The sequence below is a fragment of the Lithobates pipiens genome, unplaced genomic scaffold (genome assembly GCF_037356315.1).
Source record: "Lithobates pipiens isolate NorthernLeopardFrog02 unplaced genomic scaffold, aLitPip1_a1.2 Scaffold_3, whole genome shotgun sequence".
NCBI lineage: Eukaryota > Metazoa > Chordata > Amphibia > Anura > Ranidae > Lithobates > Lithobates pipiens.
Window position 1 is genome coordinate 19,917,813 of NW_027507790.1, and position 12,145 is coordinate 19,929,957.

General features: G+C 38.2%; 1 protein-coding gene across 2 annotated transcripts in view; it reads left to right on the forward strand.

Annotated features, from left to right (window-relative positions):
• Window positions 1-12,145, forward strand: part of GRK3 (G protein-coupled receptor kinase 3) — a 415,982-nt gene that overhangs the window by 363,741 nt on the left and 40,096 nt on the right. For both annotated transcript variants that reach the window (XM_077461358.1, XM_077461359.1), the window contains exon 13: window positions 10,984-11,091. In XM_077461358.1, coding sequence (XP_077317484.1) covers window positions 10,984-11,091 — 108 coding nt within the window. The remainder of the gene's footprint in view (window positions 1-10,983; window positions 11,092-12,145) is intronic.

The window sequence follows — 12,145 nt, forward strand, 5'->3', positions numbered from 1 at the left end:
AACTTAACTCCTTTTGCTGTATTTCTTGTTTGTCACAAAAGTGACTGCATGCATGTCTCTACTAGAAAACCAACCTACCTTGGCACATTTCACCACTCATGGCTTGCTCACAGGGATAGGGGAATCCCATCCCATTCATAGATCATGTGAATATGCATGATTATATTCTGAACATTCAATCCATTAGCAGATGTGTATGGTTTGAAAATAGATGAACTTATCACAACATATGACTTTACAGCTGTAATGAGTTTACTTCAGCAATCGAAGTCTCAGCCAGCATATAGATGTGTTTTACCTATAGTGGTATTTATATATTTTCTTCCTATCTTTTTTATGGTCAGACTCAGAACTAAAAAACAAAACGTCAAAAAGTAAAACAAGATACATATTGCAACTACTTAGTGTTTCCAGGTGAATTATACTGCGCTTTTCCAGGATAAATTGGGCCTTGATATGGTAGAAAAAGATATCTGTATATTTTTTATCATTACCATGACCCACCAAAAATAAATAATTAAATTATCCTCCATGTGACACCACGTGTGTGTGTGTGTGTATATATATATATATATATATATATATATATATATATATATATATATATATATATATAAATATATATGTTCTTATTAGTAGGGCCAAGAGACAATCGTTTGTTGTTGTTTTTTTTTAATTTATTTTATTTTTATTTTTAATCCTACCTAAACTCACTGACCTTGACTAGGACCTTGACCCTGGATCAAGCCCTGATCTAGCTATTTTATCATTATGTTTACATACAGACTTTTTTTTTTTTTTTTTTTTTGTTTTTTTTTACATTCCTCTTTTCTGGCTAGGAGGAAAAGGATATAATGAGGGGAATTTATCAAAACTAGAGCAGAGAGAATCTTAATGAAGCTGAAGTTAGAAGCTGATTGGTTGCTCCAGGTGTACAGCTTCTCAGTTCTGGCTGATGCAATCTTTTTACATTTTCCCCAATGTATCTTTTTTTCTCCATTCATAAGGCATACAGTTGTGGCTTTTACTGAGTGACCACTGTGATAGCCAGTCACAGGCTATCACAGCAATCATGTGATCGTGAGGCTGTCGTCCTGACTGGTGACAGCTTGGTTTCAATGCTAGGAGCACACTTCCAACACAAACAGAGAAGTACATATTTGCAGCTCCTTGAAGGAAGACCCGCCTCTGTTACTCCACATAAACATTATGTTGTCAAAAGTATTGGGATATTGTAAAGGATGAAGAAACCGCGCTAATCAAATCTGGGTGTGGGATAGACAAAACCAGGCGGTGGGCTCAAAAAGCTGTATATATATATATGTATATTTATAGGTTGCAGCCCCCCCAAAAAAGAAGAAAATTCCTAATTGGGGTTTCTACAACAATAAATACGGCTTGGCAACTGGGGTATCTGGTGCTACCTTTTATCAGAAGAAATAATAATAATTCTAAACACTTAAAAAGAAATGTATTTTAGACGAAAAAATCCACAAAATGCCAGTGAGTCCAATAAAACACCAACCTATCTCACAGCTAGTTGTCTCATATGTCCAATTACTACCACATAAAGATATTCGCTCCTTATCAAATGAGAAACACAGTACAATCCTTTAGAACCCACTAACTATAGTTCAGTGTAAGAAAAAACAAAAGCACAAGTAACCTCTGCCAAAATCGTATATCAATCGCATGGATTAACCTAATGCGATTCAGACACGATTATGGTGAGTATAATATTAACTGATATACTCTTTACCAGTGTTTAAAAAACTCCAAAATATACCAGAAAGATTATAAGTAAATTCTGTGAGGAACATCTAAATAACAAAAAAGTGATACTTTATGCGGCCTTGGCCTTAAAATCGCATGAGTATTAAATGTGATTTCTCCAGCAACTCATCAGCTAAAGTAGTAAATAAATCTACTATAAAAGTGCAGAAAACTCTTAAAAGTGTAAAGTGCGTTAAATCCAAGTGAAAGATCAAAATAATAAAGTGCAAAATATATATCACAAAAATCAAGATAATAAAGTGCAAAACTTATATCACAACCAATACCCAAACTAAATCGCAAGACCTAAAACATATATATAATAAAAAATATATATATGTAAAAATAAAAATAAAAATAGAAATAAAAATAAAAATATAAAGCCAAACGAAAATAAATATAAAAATAAAAATAAAGAATAAAATAGAAAAAAAAATAGAAAAAATATATAAATAAAAATAAAAATAAAAGTGAAAACTGAAAGAAAAAGAAAAAAAACACAAACATTAGATAATTAAAAAATCCCCCAACAAAATGATAATATAGTGTCCACTTGTCCAAAAGTCTTCAATAATGTAAGTCCAACAATAAATGTTCAAGAAGTGACTTTAGTGCTTGTTGTGAAATCTTCAAAGTGACTTTCGTGCTCCCCCACAAGGTGCCCCACTCACCAGAAGAATACACCCCTGCAGGGGTAATTCGCCTTTAATCAAATCTGAAGGAATCCAGTTCCTTGGCCCGTATTATATTATCCAGAAGGAAATTCCATTTATATCCTCATAAGAAAGAAATCATAATCTCCATAGTGTAATCCGTATAAAAAAAACATTTATTTCCACAAAAAGTAAAAAACAAAATTCATATGATAAAAAAGAAGAAATGGTAGTCAATATGGAAACACAGTCCACCAAAAAATTTGAATGATCATATAATACGGGCCAAGGAACTGGATTCCTTCAGATTTGATTAAAGGCGAACTACCCCTGCAGGGGTGTATTCTTCTGGTGAGTGGGGCACCTTGTGGGGGAGCACGGAAGTCACTTTGAAGATTTCACAACAAGCACTAAAGTCACTTCTTGAACATTTATTGTTGGACTTACATTATTGAAGACTTTTGGACAAGTGGACACTATATTATCATTTTGTTGGGGGATTTTTTAATTATCTAATTTTTGTGGTTTTTTTCTTTTTCTTTTTTTCTTTTTCTTTTTTTTTCTTTTTCTTTCAGTTTTCACTTTTATTTTTATTTTTATTTATATTTTTTTTTCTATTTTTTTTCTATTTTATTCTTTATTTTTATTTTTATATTTATTTTCAGTTTGGCTTTATATTTTTATTTCTATTTTTATTTTTATTTTTATTTTTACATATATATATTTTTTATTATATATATGTTTTAGGTCTTGCGATTTACTTTGGGTATTGGTTGTGATATAAGTTTTGCACTTTATTATCTTGATTTTTGTGATATATATTTTGCACTTTATTATTTTGATCTTTCACTTGGATTTAACGCACTTTACACTTTTAAGAGTTTTCTGCACTTTTATAGTAGATTTATTTACTAATTTAGCTGATGAGTTGCTGGAGAAATCACATTTAATACTCATGCGATTTTAAGGCCAATGCCGCATAAAGTATCACTTTTTTGTTATTTAGATGTTTCTCACAGAATTTACTTATAATCTTTCTGGTATATTTTGGAGTTTTTTAAACACTGATAAAGAGTATATCAGTTAATATTATACTCACCATAATCGTGTCTGAATCGCATTAGGTTAATCCATGTGATTGATATACGATTTTGGCAGAGGTTACTTGTGCTTTTGTTTTTTCTTACACTGAACTATAGTTAGTGGGTTCTAAAGGATTGTACTGTGTTTCTCATTTGATAAGGAGCGAATATCTTTATGTGGTAGTAATTGGACATATGAGACTACTAGCTGTGAGATAGGTTGGTGTTTTATTGGACTCGCTGGCATTTTGTGGATTTTTTCGTCTAAAATACATTTCTTTTTAAGTGTTTAGAATTATTATTATTATTATTTCTTCTGATAAAAGGTAGCGCCAGATACCCCAGTTGCCAAGCCGTAAAAGTATTGGGATGTCTGCCTTTATATGCACATGAACTTTACAGTGTTACTAAACCCACAATAGTAAAACCAGTTACTCATGGTGGGTTAATCCTTTGCATTGTGTATAAAGGCTGTTTGATCCTGTCTCTCTGATCCTCTTATTCTTCCACTGTCTCCAAAAAATAACCTGATATTTACAAAGTCAGGGGACAGGCTGCACATGCTCAGTTTGGTGTGTATTGCTAGAGGGTTTTTTTTTTCTTGGGAGGGTGCATTTGATCAGCACAGGGCCAATCAGCACTGTCCAGACATATCCAGACTTAGGATCAGGGAGAATGAAAACTTCTCCTACAAGCTTTACTAGGAACTGATAGAAGTCACAAAGCTGCTTTATACTGCTGATGAGAAAATGTATTTATCAGTTTATATTTACTAAAATAATTGCATTTCTATGTTCTGTGTCCTGTGGGAGACCAGATAGTGAATGCAGGTTCTGAGTTTAGTAATATTTTAATGACGTGCCAGCCTTGGTCCGTAGGGTTTAAAATTGAGTTGGCCCACCCTTTGCAGCTATCTGGGAAGGCTGTCCACAAGGTTTAGGAGTGTATCTATGGGAATGTTTGACCATCCTTCCAGAAGTGCATTTGTGAGGTCAGGCACTGATGTGCACGAGAAGGCCTGGCTCGCAGTCTCCACTCTAATTAATCCCAAAGGTTTTCTATCAGGTTGAGATCAGAAATCTGTGCAGGCCAATCAAGTTCCTTCACCCCAAACTCGCACTTCCATGTCTTTATGGGCTTTATTTGTGCACTGGTGCGCAGTCATGTTGGAATAGGAAGGGGTCATCCCCAAACTATTCCCACAAAGTTGGGAGCATGAAATTGTCCAAAATGTCTTAGTATGCTGACACCTTAAGAGTTTGCTGCACTTAAAATAAGGAGCCAAGCCCAACCCCTGAAAAACAACCCCACACTATAATCCCCCATCCACCAAATGATTTGGACCAGTGCAAAAAGCAAGGTCCATAAAGAAATGGATGAGCGAGTTAGGGATGGAGGAACTCGACTGGCTTGCACCTGATAGAACACCTTTGGGATGAATTAGAGCAGAGACTGCGAGCCAGGCCTTCTTGTCCAACATCAGTGCCTGACCTCACAAATGCGCGTCTGGAAGAATGGACAAACATTCCCATTAGTCCTTAACCTTGTGGACAGCCTTCCCAGAAGAGTTGAAGCTGTTTTAGCTGCAAAGGGTGGGCCAACTCCATATTCAACCCTACAGACCAGACTGGGATGCCATTAAAGTTCATGTGTGTGTAAAGACAGGTGTTCCAATACTTTTGGTAATATAGTGTATGTGTGAGACCATGAGGAACAGGTTAAACGTGTTTTTATTTTATTTTGTAAGGTAAATAATATTGCCTATTAATATAATATAGTCTTTTATCCAGCAAAGCAGGTGAACCTTTAAATTCATTTTCACGTGCTTTCCTCTATATCTTTTGCTCCTTTATTTTAAAAAGCCTGTTGTTTGCAGAGCTCAGTAGCTAAAGCTGAAATGGTATACACAATAATGTGAATGTGTTAGAAGAGTGAGTGACTCATCCCTTTTTGTATGACTCTGTTTGCGGTTGTAATTGGACCAAGTGATCCTCAAGGCTGACGCCTACTGCTGTGCTACCTTTAGATAACCACTAGTACTCTGTGAAAACCTTTGTGTGGTATTACATTTTTCTCATGCAATACTTATAGATCCTATTTCATCACCTTATGATCTAAAGATACTGAGTGATAAATGTATTGACAAATGGTTATATTCAAAAGATCTACTCTGAGATGCTGTTAAAGCTAAACTCCGGTCAAACAGCTAAATACATACTTTACTTAGCATTTACACAGCCCAGACAGACTGCACAGATCGGTTCTACTTCTTTTTTCTCCACTGCAGTCTAGCAATACAGCTTAGACACTGTCCAGACTGTGCATGGGCTGTGAAGGGGCTGCAGCAGAATCAGTGTTTTTGCAAGAACTGAGCCTGATATGTTTAGTACTGACCTTTTATTTTTCCAGTTTTACTATATATGGGATTGGATAGATTAATGTACATCTATTAAATGCATTCCAAATATATTTAGTGATTTTTTATTTTTTTTATGAATGCATAACAATAATGGTGTTTTTTATTTCAGTGTGTTCTCCTATGGCACTAAACAGAAATCGCATATTTAATTGGTGTTATAGAGTTAAAAAAAATAATAATAATCGAAGGAAATTATATCACATATTATTTTTCAAATTAAATACAAGCTTAATTCCAACGTCTAGATTTAGCTCTGTAATTGAATAGAAAATTGCAAAGCCAGGTTCAGCCAGTATTCAGGGCAAGTAATTGTTCACAGCAAATATGAGATATGCAGCGGAATTACTCCCTAATTACTGTGAGATAGAGGAATTAAAACACTGCAAAATAAGTTTATTCCAGTAAAACAATATCGGCTACCTTTATATAGTGCTAATTATGAGTCCTACTATGTGATTCATTGCCCCAATGTATGCATGCTGAAGATTTGGAATGTATACCACTGCTATTCCCAAGGAGTTTACCAGATCTAGAACATTTAGTGCACAAAAAGTGCAAACCGCAAAGGCAGCTGACTGAAAAAGTGTACACATCCGGTGCTTAAACCAGTGTTTCTCAACTCCAGTCCTCAAGGCGCCCCAACAGGTCATGTTTTCAGGATTTCCCTCAGATGAAACAGCTCTGATAATTACTAAGGCAGTGAAACTGATCATATCACCTGTGCAAAATAATGGGAATCCTGAAAACATGACCTGTTGGGGCACCTTGAGGACTGGAGTTGAGAAATACTGGCTTAAACAATGGCATTGTGTTTTAAATGTCTAGTACTGATCTAGATACTGATTGAGATGACAGCTTCAAGCATCCTGTACTGATCTTCACTAGCTCCATAGTTCTTCTACACTAGTGCAAAACAGTGGATTCACACAGTGTATCTATGAAAGGATATTTTTTCTCAGTAGATAACTTGGAAGAAAGAAATATGTAGCTTTCTAAAAGTCAGTATCTAACTCCGTACTAGCTGTGGTCTTCAAATATGAGTGTAGTGAAAGGTATGCAAAACCCATTTTTTCATATTTCAAATTTATGGTGATTTCATATTTTATTTGCAAGTTTAAAGTTTAAAGTGGTTGTAAAAGATCCCTTTGTAAAACAACCCATTAATTTAAAATGGAAATTAATGTCAAAATCTTTTTGTATAGATATAAAAAAAATTATAAATACCTTTTTTCCTTTTGTTTTTTTTTTTTTTGTAAGTGATCACGTTCCCTCTGTTCTCAGCTGCATAAGAACTCGGGGGAGGAGAAGCAGCAGAACACTGAGTTTCCCAGTGAATGGCTGTGCAGCAGGGGTGTGTCAGGACAAATTTGGTCAATGGAGGAGAGTACACTGAGTTCCCAGCATAGCTCAAGAACTGATCACGGTGTGCTCTCCCACTTAGTGTAGTCAGTTTTTAATAGGAAAGCAAGGTGAGTAGCAAGAACACCAGGAATTTCACACAAAGGAAGCAATACAAAGAGAACAGGATACTTTCTTATACAAGTACATGGTACAGCCTGAACACATAAAGAATATGAAGTATTTGGTTAACAAACGCTTTCATTTTAGTAAGTTGGGGTTGTCTTTTAATTGGCACCAGGGGCGGTATTTAATGAATGAAAACGTAACCCTGCAGCTTTGATCTTCTGGTGCTTCGAAGATTAAAAAGTGCTGACTGTGCCTGCCTTGACTGTTTTTTTGAATGGAGCAGGGGGACGGAAAGGGTAGGCATATCAGGGTCAGGTTCAGTGGCTCATATTACCCCCACAGCACCCAAAAAATCATAGCTGGGGGGAGAGGAATTAAAACTTCAAGGAACATAGCAGCCACCAGCACAAGAGACGCTTTTCATTTATCGTAAGTACTATCCCCATTAACATATTAAGCATCACTCAATAAATTTTAATTCTATAGGAAAACTCTAATCTCCGTTGTTATTTGCTTCCGTACGAGAGATATAGTCTATTTCAGCCTTTCTCAACCTTTTTACCCCCAAGGAGCTGTTCAAATAATTTTTAGACTACCTCTGAAACCCCTGCTAAAAATAATTCTGTCTACATCTAGTGGTGCATTAGTATAATCCATAAGTTAAAGTAAATTTTAAATTAAAAATAAATACTTAATGTGGCTTACCTAGCATTTTACCACCCAGGGCAGCTAATTGTGTTACCAACGCCCTAAAAAGTACAGAAAAGTAAGGCAGACAATAAAAACTGTGGTGTCCTCCAACATTTGTGGTCATTGTAGACGTGACCCCTTACATTGGTGGCTAGTGAAAAATTGCCCACTTTCATTGATAATCAGGTAGGTGGTAAATTAATCCTTCATTGTTTACTACTCAAGGAACCCCTATAAACATAGGTGTGTGCACGGTGTGTCCCGGGTGTGCCTGGGCACACCCTAATGCCCAGGCACATCCAACACACTACAGGACTTTTTTGCCAGCAGAATGTGCAGGATCTCTTTTGGCGCCTCTAGTAATGAACAATGGCAGCGCTGCTAGTCTGCAAATGGGACTATTATGTAGTTGGCTGTGTAAATCTTGTGAGTGCAGCCACTTATCACGAGTGAGCAGGCAAGCGGCCTCATTTTCAGATGCTACTTCTATAGTTCCGGTTCGTTCAGGGATGCTGTAGCTGGAACTATTGAAGTAACATCAGGGCTGGATTAACACCACTGATTTTGTCATCAAGTCCTGCCCACTGCCACCACAGCCCACAACTGCCCTTTGTCTGCTGCCGAGAAAACTATCGGTTGCCAGGACTGTCCCAGGCAGAGGAAGAGGATAACGTTCTCCTCCCTGCTCCGCCTCCGAGTGTCCCACCTCCCAGCTTCTGCCCTGCAGTGAGTGCTGACAATGGAATAAACTGAGGTGAAGGGGACCCGCCGGGACTTGGGACTCAGGAGATGTCACTGGTAAGGAGAGAGTGGGGGCACAGACTCTGGCAGTGTGTGTGCGGCACTACAGCAGGCAGGGAGAGAAGGTGTGCTCTCCTGCAGTGCAAGTTGCACTGTATGTGGGGCACCAGGGAGCAGCTGAGAAAAGGGAGTCCAGCCTGCTATGCTGGGATTTGTAGTCCTGTGGAGGTGGGGCAATCCTCACACATAACTGGCGAAGGGGACTGGTCATTTAAAGTAAAATATGTGTTGTAAGGGGGCTGCTATGGCTGACCTGACCCCCTTCTAGAAATACTTATTTTCTGGTTAAAAGGGGAACTCAGCAGACTCTGGAGTAAAGGGGAACTCTGATGTAAGTGGTATCTCAGTGGACTCTGTGGTAACCAGAGACCCCCTCACATCAGAGCCCTTACATCACAGTCTGAAGAGATCGCCTTTGTGTTAGAGCTCCCCCTTACATTGTATATAAAGGGGGACTTTGATGAAAATGTGGACTCTGGGAACCCTGATATGAGGAAATTCTGGGGACTCTAATGACCAAAGACCCCCTTATATGAAAGTTCTCCTTTACACCAGAGTCCATAGCATTCTTTACATCAGGTTTCCCAGTGTAAAGGGGAACTTTGGGGATTCAGATGTAAGGGGGGAACTGTGATATAAGAGGTAACACTATTGACTCCGGTGTAAGGGGGAATGCTGTTGACTCTGTAAAGGAGGACGCAGATTTGAGGGGGGCACATCCACAAATGCTTTGATTTCTGAAGAGCGATCCCCAAACAAATCAATCTACATAGAGCATTTTAGGTGGCGAGGAGGCATTGTATCACCTCCACACCACCTGCTTTAACCCCTTGAACTCCACACAGTTGTGGGGCGCTTGCAGAGTGCCATCATTCACTTGAATGGGTCACAGTCAGCAGGTGCTACACCTACTGAAAGCAAAAAGGGGTATAATTGCAGCTGCAGCATATGAATGTACCCAGCTGCTGCCACTACAGCTAAAAAGTGGTAGCATTTAGGAAATGGTAAAAGAATGGCTCAGCTGCAGCGGTTTCCTGCCCCTCAACCACTAGTACAAAAAAATAAGGTGTTTTATTTTTTTAACATTGATAAATGTTAAAAGATGTTTTAATGCATTTTAAAATGTTTGTTCACATTTATTTCTAAGAGTGCGTGTGCATATATGCCTATAAACCTAAGGAGTCTATAGGGTAAAGGGCGTGCTAGCACTTCTGTTATGTGAATAGGAACCACTTATCAGGCAGACAATTTCTAACCAAAGGTGAACCCTGTAATCTAACAATTGGCATGTGTACGGACCTATGAGAAATAACAGTGAGCCAAACATATGAACAGGTGGATAGGAATTCTTGGGCACTCTGTACATAGATAACTATTTCCATAGCAGCAAGTTGAAGAAAATACATTTTTTTCAGTTTCAGTAAAGAAGTTTCAATTCAGAAAATCGTGGCTGACTGTGATTTGAAATGTGAAGGTCAATAGTAAGAGTGAAACTTTTGATTTCCCAAACATATACGCATATAGTAGTAGTGCCTTTATAATCCTCTCCATCAGCTGTCACAGATCCCTTCCTTCCAGAAAACGCGTAGTCAGTGCTGTTATGGTTATGCAAATGTTTAATTGTGTCTACAGTCAGCAGCTAAACATCTATTTCTAATGACAACCCTGCCTACAGGGACACTTGACTGTCACACGATAGGCAGAGGTGGGTTTGATGTGCAGGTGAAATCTCAGTGGCTATAGAAACTGGTTTCTGACCTTTTTCCTATTTAGTAAAAAAACAAACAAAATGGTTTTTGTCTGGAGTGGTGCTTTAAGCCATCCCCTACTGAATCACACTCTATATACATTCCAAGCTTCATTTTCTTTCATTTAAGAACAGTAGTATTGGTCAGCCTTCTTCTCCATAGCCCAATTTCCCCAGTGCTGACATACAAACATACCTTTTGTACCATTTCCTTCTATCTTTGTCTACTAAAGTTATATCCTATTGCTTAGTGAGTAACATATCATACATTAATTTATGTTCAATGTTTAGATAAAACAGGTGATTAAAAACATATTGACACTTCCTTTGTTTATCTCCCTGACATTTCAGAGGAACCCACGGGTACATGGCTCCTGAAGTGCTGCAGAAGGGCACTGCATACGACAGCAGTGCAGACTGGTTTTCTCTAGGATGTATGCTCTTCAAACTCCTGAGAGGGTAAGAAACCTACTCAAAATCAGTGTATCTCCAAAACTGAATACATTTTTTATTGGCATCATTCAGAACAGTAGGGTTAGTGTTCTTGCCTTAGCGTTAACCATTATAAGTCTATTGCCACATTAATCTCACTGGTTCCTTGTGAATTGCTGGGTTTCTTCTTGTCAACATTACTAAAACCTTTTATTTCATCACTTTTGGTAAGTCACCTGTTGCTTAGTATGTAAGGCAATAGCAAATGGGTTAGTATTGTGAGAAAGCATCTGGATCAGTATTGTGAGAAAGCATCTGGATCAGTACTGTGAGAGTGAGAGAGCATATGGGTCAGTACTGTGAGCATGAGAGAGCATTGGGGCGGTACTGTGAGCATGAGAGAGCATATGGGTCAGTACTGTGAGAGTGAGAGAGCATATGGGTAAGTACTGTGAGCACGATAGAGCATATGGGTCAGTACTGTGAGAATGAGAGAGCATCTGGGTCAGTACTGTGAGAGTGAGGGAGCATATGGGTCAGTATTGTGAGCGTGAGAGAACATATGGGTCAGTACTGTGAGAGTGAGAGAGCATATGGGTCAGTACTGTGAGCTTGAGAGAGCATACGGGTGAGATCAGAACTGTAAGAGAGCATATAAGAGAGTCAGTACTGTAAAATGGAGGGAACATATGGGTCAGTACTGTAAAATGGAGGGAACATATGGGTCAGTACTGTGAGATGGAGGGACCATATGGGTCAGTACTTTGAGATGGAGTGAACATATAGATCAGTACTGTGAGATGGAGGTAACATATGGGTCAGTACTGAGATGAAGGGAACATATGGATCAGTACTGAGATGGAGGGAACATATAGGTCAGTAGTACTGTGAGATGGAGGGAACATATGGTGCAGTACTGTGAGATGGAGAGACCATATGGCGCAGTACTGTGAGATGGAGGAAACATATGGTGCAGTACTGTGAGATGGAGGGACCATATTGGTCAGTACTGTGAGATGGAGGGACCATATGGGTCAGTACTGTGAGATGGAGGGACCATATGGGTCAGTACTGTGAGATG